Source organism: Seriola aureovittata, chromosome 6, assembly GCF_021018895.1.
Source record: "Seriola aureovittata isolate HTS-2021-v1 ecotype China chromosome 6, ASM2101889v1, whole genome shotgun sequence".
NCBI classification, from domain to species: domain Eukaryota; kingdom Metazoa; phylum Chordata; class Actinopteri; order Carangiformes; family Carangidae; genus Seriola; species Seriola aureovittata.
Window position 1 is genome coordinate 17,549,398 of NC_079369.1, and position 22,176 is coordinate 17,571,573.

At 41.3% G+C, this 22,176-nt stretch overlaps 1 protein-coding gene across 1 annotated transcript; it reads left to right on the forward strand.

The window, feature by feature from the left end:
- slc35e1 (solute carrier family 35 member E1) lies at positions 1-20,989 on the forward strand. The gene is made up of 6 exons (XM_056377750.1): positions 1-432; positions 1,779-1,849; positions 6,003-6,140; positions 14,548-14,673; positions 15,293-15,538; positions 16,124-20,989. Exons 1-6 carry the CDS (start codon positions 105-107, stop codon positions 16,361-16,363), a joined length of 1,149 nt encoding a protein of 382 aa, XP_056233725.1. The 5' UTR covers positions 1-104; the 3' UTR covers positions 16,364-20,989.
- Positions 20,990-22,176: the final 1,187 nt, after the last annotated feature.

Genomic DNA, 22,176 nt, shown 5'->3' on the forward strand with positions numbered 1-22,176 from the left:
TGCGTTTCAGTCGTTGTCGGTAGTTTGACTAACGAGCAGCGCTGCCCTCCCCCGGCGAAGCCACATACACACACTACCGGTGACTCGTCACTCCGCGCTGGAAGATGGCTGCGGTGGAGCGGACCCCGGTCAGGGAAGGGATCCGAATAGTTTCACTGTGTGTGTGCTGGTACACGGTCAGCTCGGGGGGCAACATCGTCAATAAAATCATCCTGAACGGATTCCCGTACCCGGTCACCGTATCTCTGTTTCACATCATCTCTATCGTCGTCTTCCTCCCGCCGCTGTTGCGGGCATGGGGGGTCCCCAAAACAGAACTGCCGGGCAGGTACTACCGGTGGTACATCTTGCCTTTAGCTTTTGGAAAATATTTTGCATCTGTGTCGGCTCACTTCAGCATATGGAAAGTTCCGGTTTCATATGCGCACACGGGTGAGTACAACGGATTTGCGTTAGCTTTTTTGAGTGAGGCCACCCGAAGCGTGTCCGCCACGGTAACTCGGTGATGTGTCTGCCGTCAGCTGATGTTAGCTTCGCGGCTAACGGCGCACAACTCGGCGACACCGACAGTTTACTCGCTTGTGGGCCCCGGGTAATGTTGACGTTGTGTAGACTGTGATCAGGCAGCCTAATTAACTCAACACTGGTCCCCTAACTAGCTTCAAATTAGTCCGTTTTAAACTCCCTCGAGAGAGACCGGCTGCTGTAAGCTAGCTAGCCAACTTAATTAACGCCGATATAGTACGTCAGGGGGGAGGGTCCATTACTGAACCTGTTCTGTGTTGTTGCAGTGTGCACTTCTAACTTCCATCCCAGACTTACCACCTCTAAATGCAATTGATTTTTCTCCTTAAGAAACCACGTGAAATTATATTAGGTTACCTGCTGCGGAATTTAATAACATAACTCGCTGCATGTCTTACATGATGTTCAATGCTCAGTGGTAGAAGTACTCAGATCTCAGTCAAAGTAACATACAATCAGAGTTAGCTTTATCTGTGTGCATACATTCATTTTGATTCCCGTGTTACTTCCTCTGAACCACTTCCAAGATGTCAGATTTAGCAACAGGCAGGATTTATTTTAGGGCTATTACTGTAGACCGTGTTAGCTTTAACGAGATGTTCCTAATAATCTGGGTGCATAGGGGAACCTGGGAAAAACAGTTAACTTCCAAGAGTCTGTCTTAACTTCAAATCATGTCAGAAACTATCTCTCATGTTTAGACCTCAGTTGGATCACTTTAAAGACCCATGATGGTCTTTCGACCCAATTTTAGAGCCATTGCTGGACTTCTGTCATTAAAGATGACAGTTTCCATGAGATCAGGTTCTGGAGCTGGAAAGCAATTTCCAGTCTAATACAGTCCTGCAATAAGGTTATAAGGGTTGAGGTGGATAGGAGTTTTCAACATTACTGGATCCGGTTTTGCCACTCTAAGCTTAAAAAAAAAAAGATAGTTGCAGTGTTAAAATATGTGTAATTTGAATGCATAACCAAGGTGTTTGCTGAGTAAAACTGTCATTGTTAGTGACACGCCAGAGTAAACTTGTTGTAATAGTAGGAAAACGAATATATGGTGCAACACAACAGAGGCGTGACGATCAGAGTGAGACAAGTTTGACAGAGGTGTGGGTTCGGCTCTGACGTAGGAGCATTGTAGTCCAAACTTCCATCTTTTAAGCTCCATTTGCTGCTGTTAGTTGCTATTGCATGATTGTCGAGAAAAAAAGAAAACAAACTGACATTACCATATTTCTTATCTGTTTCTTTCACAGTCAAAGCCACAATGCCAATATGGGTGGTGCTGTTATCAAGAATTATCATGAGAGAAAAGCAAACCACAAAGGTGAGTAGTTTCGACACAGTAAACAAGGCACAAGGCCTGCTCTGTTTCAGCCTGTTTCTCATGTGTTCGAGACTCAGCAGTGGTGATGTGGCACAGTACTGCGCCTGTACTGCATCTCATATTACGGCCATCTGCAGGGGCTTTTGTCCCCGAAGCCGATGAGGCGCTTGGTGGGAGTGTGGAGGTCAGGGAGGGAAACTAACTTTTATTTCCACAAACTGGCAACATTCACATGAAAAAATCCCCAGATTCACTCACTACTTTTTATATCAGGAGCCAGCGTAGTTTGTGTTTATGCATGCCTGTTTTCCATCATGCATAGTATCAAGGAATGCAGCATGCAGGTGGTTGAACACTTCCAGACTAGAGGGCAGAGTTATATGAGAACCAGAAGAAGCGTTGTCTCCCATTTTCTGGCTCAGCGATGTCATGGTTTTGGAGGACAAGTCACCTGATATACTTTGATATCAGCCCATGAGTTTTAGGAAAAACTGTGGGAAGGATTTACATTAGATGGACTGGTAGGTCAACTTCAATCACAGTAGTTAAGTATATCCTGGAGTGTGTCCCACTGCAACACTACATTATGACGGAATCAGGCAGAACGTCTTCATGAATAAAGCTAAACTTCAGTTCAAGTCCTTTTGTTTCAGGGTTAGCGTTAGGGTTAGTTTGTCAAATGGTGTGATAATATTACTATATACAAATCCACTCAAAATTTACAGTAGTAAAATTATGTTAATGAAACATCTAGAGCTGCTAGTAAATGTTATTTTCAATACAACTTAATCTGCTGATTGTTTTCTCTTGTTAACTGATTGATTGGTCTATAAAATGGAGAAAATTGTGAGAAATGTCCACCACAATTTTCCAGAGCCCCGGGTGATGTCTTCAGATGACTCCAAAAATATTCAGCATACTACCATAGAAGGCCAAGACAACCAACAAACAAATATTCTTAATTGAGAAGCTGGAAGAAACAAATATTTAGACTTTGTGTTTAGAAAACGACTTGAACAAAAGATCAATTATCAAAGTCGTCAGTTAATTTTCTTGGCCTCAGGGTGTGGTAACAATGTGCAGTATTGCTTAACTACAAATATGACATTGAATGTGACAAAGTCTAAATTGACACTCCTTGACACTCCTTTCGTAGCTGTTATAGAAAACACCATAGAAAACTGATCATTACAGAAAAATATCATCACAGGGGAAGTATGACCATATTTTCTTCATGCACAGCTTCTGTCAAACTGTTAAATTGTATTGGCTTTACTAACTATAATGTAGTTCTACCTTTAGTAATATTCACTGTGAAGCTCTATTATTTATAATCAGACCAGGAATCACTATCTGCCTCTTCTTGGAATTAAAGAATGGGGATTGGAGGCCCAGAAGTTTGATTGTGGCAGTGGTAACAGGTTTTGACATCTCTGGGATTCAGCTTCATATTCCCTCCCAACGGTGGAACATTTTACAGTCAAGGTTTGCCAAATGTGAATGAGAGGACTTCTTGAGTCTAACATCAGCTTGTCATGTTTACTTTCCAGCCAACAGTTCAGTGTTCAGACAGGCTGCGACCACAGACAGGGAACGTAGGTGTTGATGACGTGTTACTTAATGTGCAGAGATCCTGTTTGAGGAGTAGCAGGCTGCGCTGTACTGTGCTGAGAAAACCTGACGTTGTATCAAACACATTGGAACATCTTGTAGACTGAATAAGTACTTTGTGAAAATAATACAGTTCAGTTCAGTGTTTATACTTGACTCAACTTTGTTCAAAAGTGACTTTGAAATAAATTCCCAACATCACAGACTGTACAAAATACACTCAGTGTCTACTTTATAAGGTACAACCTAATGCAGTCTAATACAACAGCCCTGCCATAACACCTGTCTTTTCAAAGCTCTGTTTCTGTTGACATTGTCAGAAATATGTAAATTAGATTATATGTGTATTGGTCATACACAGTGGTGGTTTCATACTGGACTATATTATATTGAATGGTGATTCTAATTTTTTTTGACCTTTCCATTTACAGACATTAGGGAAGCAGAAATTTGAAATACCTCTCAATATAATGTTGAGCTATAAATAATGATTATTTTCATTATCAATGAATCTGTTGATTGTTTTCTTGGTTAGTTCATTCTATTAGATGCTAAGAAATAGTGTTATTTGCAGTTCCCGAGGCCACAGTGATGTCTTCAATTTGCTAGATTTGTACAAACACATATTGTTCATATATGTCAAACAAAACCAACAGGTTCTCACATTTGAATGTTAAACATTTTTGACTGAGACAATTAATCAATCATCAGTTGATTAATCTTCTTTCAATCAACTAGTTGATTAATTGACTAATTGTTGTATAATGCAGTCCAGTACAACACCACCACTAACTGCGACTTCAGTGCTAAAACATAACTTAGTTAACACCTCTATTACAGTGTCAACAATAACTGAACATTATAGGTAAAAGTAAACTTTATGGCAGAACAGTTGCCTCGGATTTTATTAGACTGTACAGGCGTATGTGATAATATGGACACTGACTGTGTATCTTAAAAGAACCTAATGCAAATTGACTAAACTGTTCCTTCCTCAAATGTGTTTCTGTCGTCTTGCATCTTTTCCTTTTGAGCGCAGAAAGCCTTCAGGATGAATTTTCAAAATCATTCAGGACACCTGAAATGGGACAGAAATCTAGGCCTCTGCCAAAATAGATGATGCCTCTCTTAATGTTCAGAGTTACGAAAAAGAACCAGCGCTTACCTTCAGTGTACTTGTGAAGAACAATTATTTTGGCACATGCAGGACATAGCAAACTGTTTGGTGTGTATAAAGATGAAAATATTGTTAACTTTTCAACCTGAGTCATGTTTAAATAGTTAATACCTTGTTACCTGAAGCTGCTCTGCTTCCTATTAGTGCATCCTGACTGTGTAATCATCAACCAAAAAAAGACAGCTGCTTTAAAGGGCCAGTCTACAGGTTTGGTTTAGAGCCAGTAAAGTCCGCACGTCTGTCTGCAAAAATGAAAAATACTTGTTTTGTTTTTTTGTATGAGGACCAATTTCTGACTAAACAAGTGAACAGTCTCCTTTTTACTGCTCTTTTATAGCTTGTTTTAGCTACTCTTACTTTACTACTGAGATCCTGGTTCTTGTCATACCATTGTTCATGTCTCTGTACCTTGTACTTGTATGAGACAGCTTGTTTGGACAATAAAAAACCGTGGGCCGTCTGATGACAGTAAATTGGTGCAAATAGCCAGTAGGTGTTCAGTGCAGTGTTTTCTCAGTTTCACAGTGAGGGGTTCATTGAGAGAATTAGTGTGTGGGTGCTCAAGTGGGTTTCACAACAACTGCACGTCTGTATCATTTCTCATGGTCCAACATTTTCAATATGCAAATCAATGTTGCTGTAGATGTTATGACGCTTTCATTCTTAGTAGGTTAGCTAGTAGTAGGTGAGTACTTCCAGCTGCAGCCTCTAGAGTAGTATATATTAATATTGTAATTAATGACTATAGCTGCAACAGTGAGTCCATTAGTCAGTTGATAACAAATTAATTTGGAGCTGATTTTGTAATCGAGTCATTTTTCCAAGCAAAATGACCAAACATTCACTGGTTCCAGCTTCTCAGATACAACGGTTTGATGCCTTATTTATTATACATGACAATAAACTCAATATATTGAGGCGTATTATTGAATAATTTGCATATTATTTTCTTAAATGTTTGTGTGTAAAATTATTTTAAAAACTTGAAAATGTTCATCACAATTTCCTAAAACCTTTGGTGGCATCTTCAAATTCCACGTTGAGACTGTGTTTTGCCAAAGTCCAAAGATGTTCATTTTACTGTGACACAAAACACAGAAAAGCAGCTAAACCTACCGTATATAATGAAAAGCTGCAACCTGAGAATGTTTCAATTTTTGCTTTGACTTCAACAAACAAAAACACTCACATCAAGATAGTTGCCAATTATTTTTCTGTCAATTTGTTGCATTTTAGTGTAATGACTTCAGGGTTGGATTGCAGGTTGGGAAACGGCAGCAGATGAAATTTTAGTTCTCTCTTGCGCTTGATACAAACTACTAACGTGTTGTTTCTCTCTTGCCTCGGTCTGTGTCTTTGTTGTAGGTGTACGTATCGCTCATCCCCATCATTGGTGGAGTGCTGCTGGCCACAGCGACTGAGCTGTCCTTTGATGTTTCAGGATTAATCAGTGCTCTGGCTGCCACGCTCTGCTTCTCTCTGCAGAACATCTTCTCCAAAAAGGTAAATCACCCCCATGCTGATATGTGCCACTTTATCCCTGCGCCAAGGAAAAAATTCTCAGTGGTAAGATGTGAAACGCCTGAAACTGACATCCTGGTTTGGTGTGTATGTCGTCCTCACTACAGTGTAGCAACTGCAGCTATACAACTAGCTAAACTCTTCTCTGCAAATGATTGAGTTGAGGCATAGTGAGCTTTTCTTTGCTGTTTACTGTTCCTCTTTTGTACCATCATACAGAGCAGAGTGAAAACTGTAACATAAAAATACAAAAATCAGCATTTTACTTTTCAACATGTGCTTTTCTCATTGTAAATACACATAAATTAAATATTTTAAAACAACAAATCAAATCCTTTTTCATGTAAATAATATATCCTTTTTTTTAACGATTATTTATATTCAAACATGAAATTATCTACTTACGACATTGCCTCTGTGGCGTTTACAGCATGAATTGTTTGGATGAACACAGAAACACAGGAGGGTTGATTCAGCTAGCTTCTTCACTACTAACAGGAAGCGAATTGTACACATGCAACTCCCTCCGTAGAGAAAACCCATTTCAAAATAAAATACATTTCAAAATTAAAGCATAAACGAACTTAGGCCATAAAGGCAACACACTCCCCGCCTGGCCTCTGTGAGGTCACTAACTAATTACCACATGAACTAAACAGGTATCTGAACATCACTTTTAGCAAGAAGTAAAACAACTTCTGAGACTGGTCGGAAGAACGTCTTTGAATGTCCTTGGTCTGTGGTCTTCAATTCCACCTTTCTCACTTTTCCATCACTTCCAGAGAAAGTCTTTGTGATCATAGCCATTGGCCAGTTGTTGCGGGCAGCTTGACTGTCTTTGAGAAGAACGAGGTCTCCTTCTTGTAGGTTTGGGTGTGATTTGTTCCATTTCCTCCTGTGCTGCAAAGTTGGCAAATACTGTCGACTCCAACGGCTCCAAAATGTATTGGCAAGAGCTTGTACTTGTCTCCATTGCTTGGTGAGGAGGTCTTTGTCTGTGAAGTCTCCAATTGGAGGTGGGACTCCCACTTTTTGAGTCAAAAGCATTGACGGTGACAGAATGAATGGATCCTCAGGGTCATTTGAGACTGGGATTAGAGGCCTTGCATTGATAATGGCGGTCACTTCTGCCATTAGCGTACACAAAACATCATGGGTTAAGCGACTGTGCTGTTCAAGAAGCACTGAGTCCAGAATTCTTCTAGCCATGCCAATAAGACGTTCCCAAGACCCGCCCATATGCGAAGCATGCGGGGGGTTGAACTCCCATGAGCATCCTTGTTGGTTTAGGTACCTCTGCACAGTTGGGTCTGGTTGGTTTTTACTTATTCCAAGATCCTTGCATGCTCCCATGAAGTTGGTGCCGCAATCAGACATGAGTTGTTTCGCAGGTCCTCTTATGGCAAAGAAACGCCTTAAAGCGTTGATACAACTTGAGGTGTCCATTGAATCAATGACCTCGATGTGAACGGCTCGAGAGCTCATGCAACAGAACAGTATTGCCCATCGCTTGCTTTCAGCCTGTCCTCCCCTTGTGCGTCTAGTGGTGATGAGCCAGGGTCCAAAGACATCCAACCCCACATACGTGAAAGGAGGGCAGGTCTGGAGACGCTGGGGTGGCAAATCCGCCATGCGTTGTTCCTGCATTTTTCCCCTAAGCTTACGACATGTTACACATTTGTGCAAGACAGAGTTGATGAGCCTTTTTCCTCCCAAGAGCCATAACCCTGCCGCTCTGACAGCTCCCTCTGTCAAATGACGGCCTTGATGTTTAACTTGAGCATGATGGTGCCTGACAAGCAACAAAGACACATGATCATCTTTTGGGAGGATTATTGGATTCTTCTCTCCAATTTCCAGGTTAGCATTTTTCAAGCGACCTCCAAGACAGATAAGATTGTTCTGCAAGGTTGGACTAAGACAACGAAGACTGCTGCTTAGAGGTACTGGCTTGTTCAATGTCAAGGCTTCAAAGTCCTTTGGGAATGCTCTCTTCTGAACAGCTGAGATGATGACTTTCTCAGCTTGAGATAGTTCTTCTGGAGTACGAAATAGATCACACTTATGCCATCCTTTACATTTGTCCCTGTGATTGGAAAGGTTGTAAGACCTTGCGACGTGAATTAGCAGTGCTATAGCTCGAACAAGAGAGTTGAAACTGGAGAACCTTTGAAAGCGTTCTGTACTGAGACCTTTCTCTTGAAGGTGTGTTGCATAGCTCCTCACTGGTGGACGGATATCTGGGTCCAGCTCAGGTTTCACTAAATCAAAGGACTGGACTGCTTCAGGTTCATTTGGAGGGTTAAGTAGAAAGTCGGGTCCTGTGAACCACGTTGTCTGCGCCAGGAGTGAGGCAGGAACAGACCTCGATGCGTAGTCCGCAGGATTATCTTCTGTGCGCACGTAGTGCCATTGATCAGGCTTAGTGGTTTGGCGAATGCGCTGTACTCTATTATGTACATAGACATAGAAGCGTCTAGATTCATTGAAGATGTAACCCAGAACCACTTTGCTATCAGTGAAGAACTTTGTGGAATCCAGCCTCACATCCAATTCGTCATGAATTAGATCTGCCATTTCCACAGCTAGGACTGCTGCGCAAAGTTCCAACCTTGGAATAGTTGGTTCCGACTGGGGTGCAAGTTTGGCCTTTCCCATGACGAATCCAATATGGGTTTCACCATCTTCTTGCACAGCTTTCAGGTAAGCTACAGCACCAATGGCTTTGGTAGATGCATCAGCAAATATGCACAGCTCTACATGCACTGCCTTGGCGAGAGAAGCTGCAGTGTATGTACGTGGTACATGAAGATGTCTCAAGTCCATTAGAGAGTTTCGCCATGCCTGCCACTTATTGAACTTATCTTCAGGTAAGGTTGTGTCCCAATCAGACAGCTCTGCTGTGAGTTCGCGGAGGAGGGCTCTCCCTTGGATTGTTACTGGAGCCAAAAACCCTAAGGGGTCGAAAACACTGTTCACTGTGGAGAGGATACCACGACGAGTAAACGGCTTGATGTCATGGTCCACAGAGAAGGTGAAAGTGTCACTCTTTATCTCCCATAGAAGACCCAGGCTGCGTTGAGTAAGGACTTGCTCTCCACAGAAATCCACACCCTCCACGATTGCAGCGCAGTCTTCAGGTGCGAAAGCTGCCAACACAGTTTGGCTATTAGACACAAACTTGTGAAGCCTGAGGTTTGATTCGGCAAGGGAAGTCTGTGTTCTGCGCAACAAGTCGATGGCTTCAGCCTCAGTTGGCACAGAAAGAAGGCCATCGTCCACATAGAAGTGGCGCTCCACAAAGTTGACAGTGTCAGTTCCATGTTCTTGTTCGCCCTCTTTGATGGCTCGTCTAAGTCCATAGATAGCTACAGCAGGCGATGGGCTGTTGCCGAAAACATGAACTGTCATTCTGTAGTCTATGATCTCCTTTGTCATGTCATTATCTTTGTACCACAGGAATCTCAGGTAATTCCTGTGGTCCTGTTGCACTTGAAAACAGTAAAACATCTGTTGTATATCTGCCAGGATAGCAACCTTTTCCTTCCGGAACCTCATCAGAACTCCAAGGAGCGTATTGTTGAGATCAGGTCCTGTGAGGAGCACATCATTGAGAGAAATTCCCAAGTGTTTAGCACTCGAATCAAATACGACCCTGATCTGTCCTGGTTTTTGTGGGTGGAAAACCCCAAAGGTTGGCAAGTACCAACATTCTTCCCTCTCTCTCAATGATGGTGCTACCTCTGCATGACCGTTCTCCAACAATTTCTCCATGAAGGCCATGTATTGTTGTTGCATCTCTGGTCTCTTATTTAGACTGCACTGGAGTGATGCAAATCGTTTGACTGCTTGTTCCCGGTTGTTGGGTAGACGTTGCCTTGGTTGCCTAAATGGGAGTGGGGCAACCCAGCTATTAGACTCATCTCTGTAGACTTCTTTGCTCATCAGTTTCAAGAAGATGTCATCTTCAATTGAGGGTGCTAGCTTGTTGTCATGTTCAGTATGACTGAAGACAGTTTGTCCCAACACCTCTTCCGCAGGTTTACTAGTTTCCGACTTGTCGTCATTTGCTGCTGTGCCGTGATCAATCTTCTCTTTGATGTGCAAGAAGCTTGTGCAAGGTGGTAGGAGTGAGGGTCGACCGTTCTCAAGCACAGTCGTTTTGAAGGTGTTGACAGTCTGTTTGTGTGCACTTCCCAAACATACTTCTCCAACTAGCACCCATCCCAGGTCTAGGCGCTGTGCAAAGGGAGCATTATGGGGCCCGTTGACCTGTTCCCTGACCTTGTGCACTCTTATTACATCCCTGCCGAGCAACAGGAGGATCTCAGCGGTCAGGTCGATATCAGGAATGTGCTCTGCTACTTTGGCGAGGTGAGGATGGTGTTGAGCTGCATTTGGAGTCGGGATTTCAGACCGATTGTCGAGTATATCATTGCACTCGATGAGTGGTGGGAGAGGGATTACAGCCCTTCCATTCAGTGACTCGACAACAAAGTCTTCAGCTCTGCGCCCGGATGTTTCGACGGTGCCAGAACACGTCTTCAGATAGTAAGAGTATGGTTCACACTCTACATTAAAAAACTCAAATAAACCTGAGCGTGCCAATGACCTATTGCTTTGGTCATCCAAGATGACGTAGGTCTTAATGTATTTGTCTGGTTGACCTTTGCGGTATACCTTTGCCAGGCAGATCTTGGAGCATGAACGACCGATTTGTCCTGGCCCACAAACCTCAGTGCAACTTGAGTTAACAACTGTGTTAGTGTTGTTTTCTTCTCCCTCCCCGCCGTTGTGTGGTGAGGTTGAAGAAGCCTTAGCTTGAGATGCAGGTCCAGGATGCATGGCAGAGTCATGATAGGTGCTCTCACATTCCATACACTTAACTGCATTTTGACAGTCTTTAGCAAGGTGAGTGGTTGAGCTACAACACCTAAAGCAGATCCCTCTTTCTTTGAGAAAAGTCTTTCTTTCTTCCAGGCTCTTTGCTCTAAAGGCTTTGCACCGTTTGAGGGGATGTGGCTTGGTGTGTATTGGGCAGCTTTTATTTGGGTCACTTACACCTTTCACATTGCTTGCACGTGTGTGTGTAGAATCAACATCCGTCTTGTTAACTGAAATGGGATTCCTTGTGCCTTTAAAGGGGGCCCTTTCGATCCTTGTGGATGAGCTGATAGTGCTTGGGATAGAAAAACTGGGGTCATTTCTCTTCCGTGCCTCATAACTTATGAGCCGGCTGAAAAGTTCAAATGGTGGAAATTGTCCTTTATTTTCTTCCTTATGTTTTGAACCAGCCGAAATCCACTTTTCTTGAAGCCCATAGGGCAGTTTTGCAACTATGGGTTCGATACCACGTGCAGTGTCCAAGTAGGAGAGAGCTGGGAGGTAGCCGTCTTCCTTAGCACACTGTACTTCCATCAACAAATCTGCTAGTTCCCGTAGCTTCACGTGTTCTTTTGCTGAAACTCTTGGGAAATTGTCTAGTCGGTCGAAAAGAGATTTTTCGATCATTTCAGGTGCTGCATAACATTCCTGGAGGCGATCCCAGGCCTTCTTAAGTGCTGTGACTGGGTTTGTTATGTGCACTGACCGTATACGTTTCACATGATTGCTGGATTCTCTACCGAGCCATTTTATCATCAAGTCCAACTCCTCAGTAGGTGTGAGGCCTAGCCCTTGTGTGACATTGATGTATGAAGACTGCCAAGCACGAAAGTGTTCAGGCTTATCATCAAACTGATATAAACTCGAATTCACCAGGTCACGCCGAGCCAGGTACTGCGCCAGGTGTTCAGTTGTGGGTGTACTGTAGGAAGCTGTAGGCATGGACATGGGATAGAACGGCTGTGCTGACTTGTTCAGGTTGGACTGACACTCTTTTGAATCCCTCTGTTGGTCAGATGCTCTGTGCGTAGCCTGATTTTCCATTTTGACTACTGGCGGGGCATACACATAGTCAAAAAAGTCATGGTGGCCGGTGACATTAGCATATGATGTTTCATTTGTAGATGCAGGGGTCTGGTGTTGTGGATTAAAGGGATTGTGAGGGCTAAATAATGTCTCATTTGCTGGGGGCTGTCTTTTTGGTGAGTGAGCTTTGATGGCTTCTTGATCTGGGGAGTCAGTTGGAGAACAGCTTTTATGTGACTGTGGGTCAAAATGAGAGGTGATGTATTCACTTGTCCGCTCCATTTTGTCCTCCTCTGATGGGCCTACCTCATCCAGCAACAACGGATATGCCTGGGCATCCGCTGATTCCCACACAGCTGCTTCAGCCTCCGCTGCTGCCGCTTCCCGGCGTATAGCAAGTTCTTCAAGCTCAGCATCCCTCTTTACTTTCTCAAACTGATATACAGCATCTTTATCGGCCTTTATCTTCTGATATTCAGCTTCTCTATCAGCTATTTCTTTCTTTTGCTCAACCTCCTTAGCCGCTCTCTCTATCTTAGCTTTAGCTTCTTGTTCAGCAAATGCAAGGCGTGCTTTAGCTGCTTCTGCTTTGGCTCGTGCACGTATTAATGAGCCACTTGATGATGCAGATGACCGTGCACTCCTGCTAGCCACTGAAATCTTGTCATTTTGTTTCCCATCCATCTTACCACGATGTACAACACCAGCTTTTCACTGTCTTTTCACTATGTCGTCCTCACTACAGTGTAGCAACTGCAGCTATACAACTAGCTAAACTCTTCTCTGCAAATGATTGAGTTGAGGCATAGTGAGCTTTTCTTTGCTGTTTACTGTTCCTCTTTTGTACCATCATACAGAGCAGAGTGAAAACTGTAACATAAAAATACAAAAATCAGCATTTTACTTTTCAACATGTGCTTTTCTCATTGTAAATACACATAAATTAAATATTTTAAAACAACAAATCAAATCCTTTTTCATGTAAATAATATATCCTTTTTTTTAACGATTATTTATATTCAAACATGAAATTATCTACTTACGACATTGCCTCTGTGGCGTTTACAGCATGAATTGTTTGGATGAACACAGAAACACAGGAGGGTTGATTCAGCTAGCTTCTTCACTACTAACAGGAAGCGAATTGTACACATGCAACTCCCTCCGTAGAGAAAACCCATTTCAAAATAAAATACATTTCAAAATTAAAGCATAAACGAACTTAGGCCATAAAGGCAACACTGTGTGTGTGTGTGTGTGTGTGTGTGTGTGTGTGTGTGTGTGTGTGTGTGTGTGTGTGTGTGTGTGTGTGTGTGTGTGTGTGTGTGTGTGTGTGTGTGTGTGTGTGTGTGTGTGAGAGAAATGCACTCAGAGAGGAGAAGTGGTTCTGTGTCGAAAAGTCATGAGGGTCAACTGAATTTCACAAGAGGAAAATCTGCTGTAATCTCAAAAGTGGGCTGCAAATGATAATTGATTGTTTTTTCCTTTTCCTCCTGTTTGTTCTTGTTTTTTTCCTTTCAGCTTTGACTTTGTGTACCAGGTTGTTACGTTCATGACTAATTATTGTCCTTGTTTGTACGTTTCGAAACGGTTTAGATCAAATTTATTTACATCAACAATATTTTTTGTCACTTTTCTGCTTCTTGCGATGAGTTTGATTCTATCGTCCAGAGAAATCATCCATATCAATGATCTCTTTCTTTTACTTGTATTGCATTTATCTGAGTGGCTTTACAACGTGGACAGTTCATACTTACAAGACTGACCTAAGATTTTCAAGACATCTTCATGGCTTGTATGTGGCATATAAGATAAGTCGCATGCTAGTCACGATGGTTACTCTCACATCATGTGCAAGTTTCAGGCAGTCAGTAATTGAGTAATTGGACGTGGGTGTTGGTCAGTTAGTCACCAATTTTAGATGCTGTTAAAGTACTCTCAAATGTTACTGCCATATTCAGTTTTACAAGCTAATTTTAAGATTAATGCTTGAGGGGGACTGGAGGGAGAATCTAACCTATAACTGCTGAATTCAGGTGGTTCGCTGCTGTTCTCTCTTTAGCCACAAGATGGTGGCTGCATTTCATAGAGCCTTTTTTTTTTACAACTCTTGATCATATTCTCTGGGCAGCATCGAAGTGAAAATCCAGCTTTCAGCAGCCATTGCAACTTAACAATAAAGTGAATTTTTAACAGAATCATCCAGGTTAAAAAGGTCCTGGTTTAATATAACATTACTGGCACCAAACTGATTTTTTTTAGGTTTGCAGGGATGGACTGTGTCTGTTTTTAAAGGGGCAGGCGGAGTGGTTAAAATTAAATGTGTAGTGGATAACAGAAAGTTTCAAAACAGGGAGACACCCAAGACTGTCCATCACCTCCACATCACCTGTGCTGGTGCAGTCGTGACTCAAGTAATTTTTCCACTACCCCCTTTTTTTTTCTCTTTTTTTTTTTTTATCAATTTCTTTAATCAAAGGTATTACGTGACACACGGATCCACCACCTGAGGCTCCTCAACATCCTGGGCTTTAATGCGGTGATCTTCATGCTGCCCACCTGGGTTCTGGTGGATCTCTCTGTGTTTCTCGTGAATGGAGACCTGGTGAGTTGCAATAACAGCTCTTGAATGCAGTCTGACATTTGTATCATCATTTATACATGTTTCCTGAGTAGAAATGATCATGTTGCTCCATCAAAAGCAAGAAATAATGTTTTATTATGAGTTTTAGAATTTAGCAGCCAAAATAAATAGCTCATAAATAATTACACAATGCCATAATTAAATGCATCTGCTTGAAAGTTTAAGAGGTTCCCGTGAGCCTCACACTATAAACTCCTTGATGAACTTCTGCAATTTTCTGTAGTGCTCAGTGACCGAACAACTTCAGCTAGTCGTTTCAAAGCTTATTCAACGCTTCACAATTTTGTGCAGCAGTTATCTGACAGAATGTGTGGACAGACATCTCAAACAGTAAGACCTGCGGCAATTATTAGGGCTTGTTTTCAACCGTTGATTATTTCAGGTTAATAATTTAATCTATGAAATGTCAAAAAAAGGTGAAAAATGTCCATGAAAATTTCCCAGAACCCAGTGTCTTCAATTTGTTCCTTTCATCTGACTAACGGCCCAAATTCAAAAGAATTTGGCAGCATTTTGGCTTAATTTAAAACGGTGAACATTACCTAAACACTACCTGCTCCATTTTTGTTTCTTTTCCCAGTCGGACGTGTCGGGGTGGTCTGGTACCTTTGTCCTCCTGCTCATCAGTGGCTTCTGCAACTTCGCCCAGAATGTCATCGCCTTCAGCGTGCTCAACCTCGTCAGCCCGCTCAGCTACGCCGTCGCCAATGCCACCAAGAGGATCATGGTCATCAGCATCTCACTGCTGATGCTGCGCAACCCAGTCACCCTCACCAACGTCTTGGGTATGATGACGGCCATAGTTGGGGTCTTCCTCTACAACAAGGTGAGTCCCCCCCGACCATTGGGTGTTAGCAGGTCAGGCAGGTACGGAGGAAGAAGTGCACAGATCTTCAAGTCCGACAAGACAAGTTAACAAACATGCAAAATAAACAAACCAACGAATAAAACGTATGGATTATTTAATTGATTATTTAACAACCATTTCTTTAACAAAAGGTTGCCAGTGGAACCCCTGAATCTAAAATCAATCATAAACGTTCTTCTTAAACTCAAAAGCACAGACGTGCTCCAAACTGAGTCTGTTCTACTGTGATCATCTTCTTTACCAGCACTTTGCTCTGTTTACATTGTAGCCGTTAGTTTTCCTAAACTGCAAACTGCCGGGCTCACTGCCTAAAAGTATCTTTCCATATCAGTCGTGCTCTATCCAACTTGTGGCTGTTAACCATTGACTTTAAGAAAAATAGTGACATTACACATTATTTATCCTCTTGGAGAAATTCATTCTCTGCATTGACCCACCCAAGCTATTTAGGATCAGTGGGCAGCCACAGTGCGGTGCCAGGTGGCCAACTTCCTAAGACACCCAGTCATTTAAAATCCATTTGCCCCTCTCCTCTGCTAACAGGCCAAGTATGACGCTAACAAGCAGAAGAAGCTGCTGCCGAGTTCCAAGCAGGACCTGATGTCCTTTGACAACCCGGCGCTGGAGAAGATCCAGGCCAACGGGTCAGTGCCTTTCTCCCATGGCTCAGAGCAGCAGCAGCAGCAGCAGCACAGCTGGAACAACGTACTGACCGACCACTTCCAGTACAGCCGGCAGGCCTACACGACAAACTACAGCAGCAACCACCAGTATGTGGTGTAAAGGAGGAGTCTGTCCTCGCTCTGGGTCGCTGTCATAGACATTACTGTTACCGCCCCCCCTCCACCCCCCAGCAGCGGGTCTTCTTCCGCTCCACTTCACACTCGAGACTGAAGGCAAGTGCTGTATGGTTTGATAGGAAGAATGAGGCGGTCATGATCGACCAGTGACGTGATCTCTCCCACGTCCCTCCCTGTCTAAACTTCACTTTCTGACACCTTCGCCGTATGTCATTGCTTATTTATTACTTTGGTACGGACTGTATGGGATAGTTTGGGAGAAAACAAAACTCATATCAGGCATTTTGGTGAAGGATCAAGCCATGTTATCCAGACAGAGAAATGCCACAGCAGGTGGACATTTGAAAGGTAGTTGATCAGTGATTTACACCTCACTGTTTGGAAATGTTTGAGTTTTGTTTTCACAACCAGCCATACATTGTTACATTGTATTTTGTTCACTTTCAGAGGAAAGGATGTCAGCTGTAATTATTTACTGGAAACATGCACCCAAACAAAAGTCTGTCATGTTATATTTTGTAACAAACGCAGTTCAGTGGAAGGGCTTAACATTTTTGCTTTTAGGCATTTCATGTTTAGCATTGTCATTTTTTTTCATGAGGCATTTGTCATGATGTGAGGAGAAACTAATTGTTTAAATTGTCCTCGGTGAATAAATTGTCTTCCACTATTCAGAAGCTTGAGGCAGATGGAATTTGTTTGTGGACAGTGGAGGATTTTAGGTGACACTCACCTAGAAAAGTGGTTTTGTAGATTTTGTCTGGTGGTACAATAATTTGATCAGACTTTCACCAGGCGTTTTGAGCTTTTAATGACTCAATGGAGCAATGTCAGTCAGTTTAGCACGTTGGTCCAGGCTGAAATATCTCTGAAATGTCATGATCCTCAGAGGATGAATCCCACTGACTTAAATTCTCCCTTGACTTTTCATGTAGCAACCATCAGCTGAAAATTTCAATACTAGTGTCTGCCGTCCTATACTATACTGAAATCCTGCAAAACGAATGACATTCCCTCCCTCAGCCTCAGCTCTACTATGTTTAGTTCTGATTAACAAATGCTAACATGCTGAAAATTCACTGCAACACAGTATCTGCACCGGCTTTAAAGGGTGCTTCAAAAGTACAAGTGCCTGATGAAGAAAAATGCCCAAATTTCAACATGAATTCATTGTATCTGCATGAAGCTGATGCTTGTAAAGTTGTCACTCATAAATAGATTAGTAAAATTTCAGCCAGGCTTGTTGTCAGGAAGTGTTCTGAACTGCCACTGTTGAAAACTTTCTTTTCTGAGATGGCTTTACAAAACACACTAAGTGTTCTTGTCTTTGAATTGAGACAAATTTCCCTCAAAACCAAGAGGGAGACTGGTTCTGTCACTTAGAGTCAATGACCTCCCTCACATCTGTCCTGTTCCCCAAGGTAACAAAGACATTATCATTTGTTATCATTTATCATGGGGCATTAATGTAAAATGTAAAAAGTTAGCTTAAACTTGGATTTACCAAAACAAAGCATCCTTGTAATATGGACTACAACAGCTGCATACATGCTTGTGTTTCATCTTCCCGGGGGAGTCTAACCACGTGAAATGTAGTACAGATGTTAAAATTAATTATTTTGCTGTTATAGCTTCAAGTTGAAGAATCAATTTAAAACAAAGGATGGTAATTTTTTTTTAATTGATTATTTGTATTTATTGATCTGCAAAGCTTCTCAGGCAGAGTGAGATTTTCTCTCCTGTCAGGCGATTTTTCAGCCTGAACCAAAGCTGCTCTATCATGTTTATGTTTTTTTAAACAGATGCCCGTGTCGAGTTTGAACATCATGAAACAACTAAATGTGTTATGCAGATTGTGACCGTCTGTCAAGTGACTTTATAGTCCTGCTGTTTTATTTAAAACATTATCGTCACATTGGTGTCAGACAGTCACTGGACAGACTTGATTTAAACTGAGACATGCATGAAATCAGAGTTTTGGTTGTGCAATTAAAGATTCAGCTGTAATTTCAGTTGGACCTTAGGCTTGATTATCATTATTGATTACTATGTTGATAATGATAATCATCTATTTCTGAAAAGCCTTTTTACTGCTTGAGGAACTATTTCATTTAGGAAACATCTGTCACTTGTTTTTCTTCTAGCATGACTGCTTCTGTTATCTCTGATGCACACCGGGCATCACACTGCAGCAATATAAAGTTTTCATGTTCTTTTTTTTGTGGTTTAACTATCTCTGCATTTGAAATCAATGTTGTATATTTTGGGGGACAACATTCATTTAATTTTTGTAAAAGTGCCATTTGTAGCCTGTGAGCTCTTCTTTTTATTTCAGCTGTAGTTTCTGGATGACATGGGTGAGGGAATTGTGCAGTTATATTGCATTACTATGGCTTTGTTTAGTGTACTATGTTTGCCTTTTCCGATCATTTTAAAACACTGTCACAGTATTTAACGTGGAGAAAAATCCCCAAATGATCCTGAATAGATCTCTGAGGGGGCGGTGCACTCTGGGCTTCCCAGAGACAGACTAGTATCAATTCTTGTCTGTTTATTCTTTTTTGAATGGAAACTATTTCTTCTGAAATAGTTTGTAGTTGCATAGTTTGTAGGTTCTTGGGAACTCAAAGATGCTCTGGTTTTCTCCATAAGGGAGAAACCATCAACGCTTCGGTAGGTAACCAAACATCCTGTCTTTAAAAAATATGTAAAGTTGGCTGTTATTACACTGATTGACCACAAAAGTAGAAACACTTGTATGATGTAATGTGAACTTTAACAGACCAGATGCAATGAATAATTTGTACCTTACGCAAAAAAAAAATATTTTTCTTTTTGTTAAGACTGCTGCTGTAGTTGTTTGTGTTGACAATTGTGCACTTTGAGGCTGTTGGACTGTGTTGAATGGAAACATGTAAGCAGAAATATCCTTGAAATATAATGCAGTCTAATACAGCACCACATATTACAGCCTCACAAATGACAAAGGAGTTGAATCAAAACGTTACAGACGATATCGGCATCAATTAAAATGATACATTTCATAAGGTCAGCATTTATCTGCTGCAATGTTTTTGTTTCCAGCTACGTTTTTTTTTTTTTTTTTAACTGTTCATTACATTTCTAAACTATGGATTAAATTACTGTATGTTGTGAAAGTTTTTTGCTCCAAGTGCTGAAATCGAAGAACTACCACCCAACTTTTCAGCTCCACAGAGCTTCATACTCTCTCTGAGCACATTTTTGTTTTTCAGTCACATTTACTGTATATTTCAGTGTAGCTGCTCTCTCCAGCTACAACAGCTGGGATAAACCTAAACAGCAGACTAATTTACTCACAGTGGAGCATTTAGAAGTTGAAAAGTTGCTAAATGAGGAATAAATATCATGAGAGAGACGGATACATGCAAGTATTTATCATTTAACTTAAACATCTTCCTTATTTCTACCACTGTCATATGAGGATACCAATGCCTGAAAAAACACTGCTGTGTTGAATACCTGTCCTGATATATTGCAAAACACTAAGCACCAGCTGTCAGTCAAGACGATGCACACACATGACTTCAACTAGTTTTCTACCACTGGTTCCCCAGAAACATTTAAAACACAGTCACATGTGAGAAACCTGTTTTATAGATATCAAGAGGAACATTCGCCTCCTTTAATCATCACAATTACTCTAATACAGAGTTAACCTCAAATTAAAATTGTCTTGTAATTAAGACATAGAATAATACTTCATCTGCATGTCAAAGCAGCAGAAATGTGACATATCGAGCTAGCTGCGAGTTAATTCTACTAAAACATAGAAAAAATTGCAGATGTACATTGACAAATAATTTCATTTCATGTTTAGGAATGTAATACTCGTGTAATCTGTGTATCAGAGTCTGCACTCATTTCCCCAAAATGTTGAATCTAGACTTTTGGATGTAGCAGGAAGTAAAGCTGGTGGTCTAGTATCTTTTCGATGCATTTTTAGCCCGAGTACATTGGGAGAAAGGAATAATAGTACAAGCTACATTTGAACCTTTTGTGGTTAATCACACTGTCTACTGCTGCAGCTCATGTTTTAGCATTTTGAATTTTTTTTTTTGTCTTGTTCATGTCCTCCCTCGTGTTGCCAAAAGCAAGAGTGTAACTATTGATGCTGATGCTCTATAGGAAGGAGGCCTTGCTTGCTGGTCGACAGGATGTCAAATCAGTAAATTACCACATGTAGGACACGTGTTGCAATTTATAAATTTCCTCCTGATTTTGTTTTTCCAGTGTCATGCTGGCTGTTTTGTTTCTGTACAGTGGGCTAACTCTAAATTTAGGGAACTCTTGATTTGGATGTGTGCTCTTCGCTGTAAAGCTTTTCACTGGGATGTAAATGTTAACGAATGGAGAAAGAGTAATTGTACAATTATTATTTTTGTGCGTCTTTAATGGATCTTGAGACAGAATTTTTACTTAACCGATGTTTATAGATTTTTTTATTTATGGTGTCAAGGTATGAAAATGTTGTACAGAAGTGCAGCTATGCACAGTCTTGTCTGTTTATGTTTAGTAAATGCTATTTTTAAATGTTTGGGGGGGAATAAATGCATTATGGAATCCTGAACATATCAAATGTCTTTTCCCTTAACAGGTAAAAATCAGGCTGACTATACTATGGGCAGGGGTGAAATATTTTTGTTTTCAGTCACACTTCAATAGTCATTTTTCTAGTGGAAAGTTAAAATTGTATATATTGAAGTTGTATCATATTCTGTACGTCACTTCTAGGAGAACGGGTGTTAAACGTGAAGCCTGTAGACTTAACCTGCTCTCTTCTTTTCTCACTGGTACCAAGGAGCCAAACCTTAAGTTCAAGTATTCATTTGAATATCACTCAGATCACTTCTTCACTCAGATTGTATAGCTTTTATTAGTTTACAGAACTTGGTCATCTTCCAAGCACAAGCTCAGATATCTTTCTCAGGAGTTGAAGGTAGAAGATAAAAAGAGAGTTTAAAGCCCTGTGAATAATGGACTTACATTCCTCAGGCTGTCAAAGACAGGACTCTAATGGGATGATGAAGTGTTAATTAGTGTCTGCTGGATGTGTAAATGGTTAGTTTTGGAGTTTTTTTGCCCCCTAGTGGCCAAGAGTCGATGAACACAGCATCAATTCAAGTTGTTTTTTCGGGGACATTAGAGTGGTAAATGGCAATATACAGGGGTTTTTTTTATTTTGGTTGAGTGACAAATTTCATGCACACATCATTTTTGTTTCACAGGCTGTGTTTGCTGGTAATTTATCACCTTCTCATTCTAGTCTTTCCACAGAAGCTCTCAGTGCGGTGCATCTTTTATCGAAACTTTCGGGGAAAGGAATTGGGTCTGCAAAAAGCCCGGGGTGGATTTTGAAAACATCCAGGAAAGAAAATCGTGCAGATGGAGCTGATTCACCCTCCTTTTCCCACGTTTGATGAAAAAAACATCAGTCTCAGTTACCAGTATGTTGTCCGCCTGCTCGGCTGCCACCTCCTGAACCACTGGCCCGCCGATGTTTTCCAGTGGTTTTTATACACAGGTGAGTTCAGAAGTAATGAGGCAGGAGTGTTTACTATGTTAAACTTAACATAACTAATTGGACACAGTGACAGAGAGGACCAGGTCACACATCTACAAAATCTCAAGGATAACACAATGAAGTCAAAGAATTTCTATTGTGGTCCTTGATGTAAAGAGCATTGATGCAGGAGTCCAGGTGCCTACAAAAATCCATACAATAAATATGATGCAGTATGTATTATCAAAAATGTA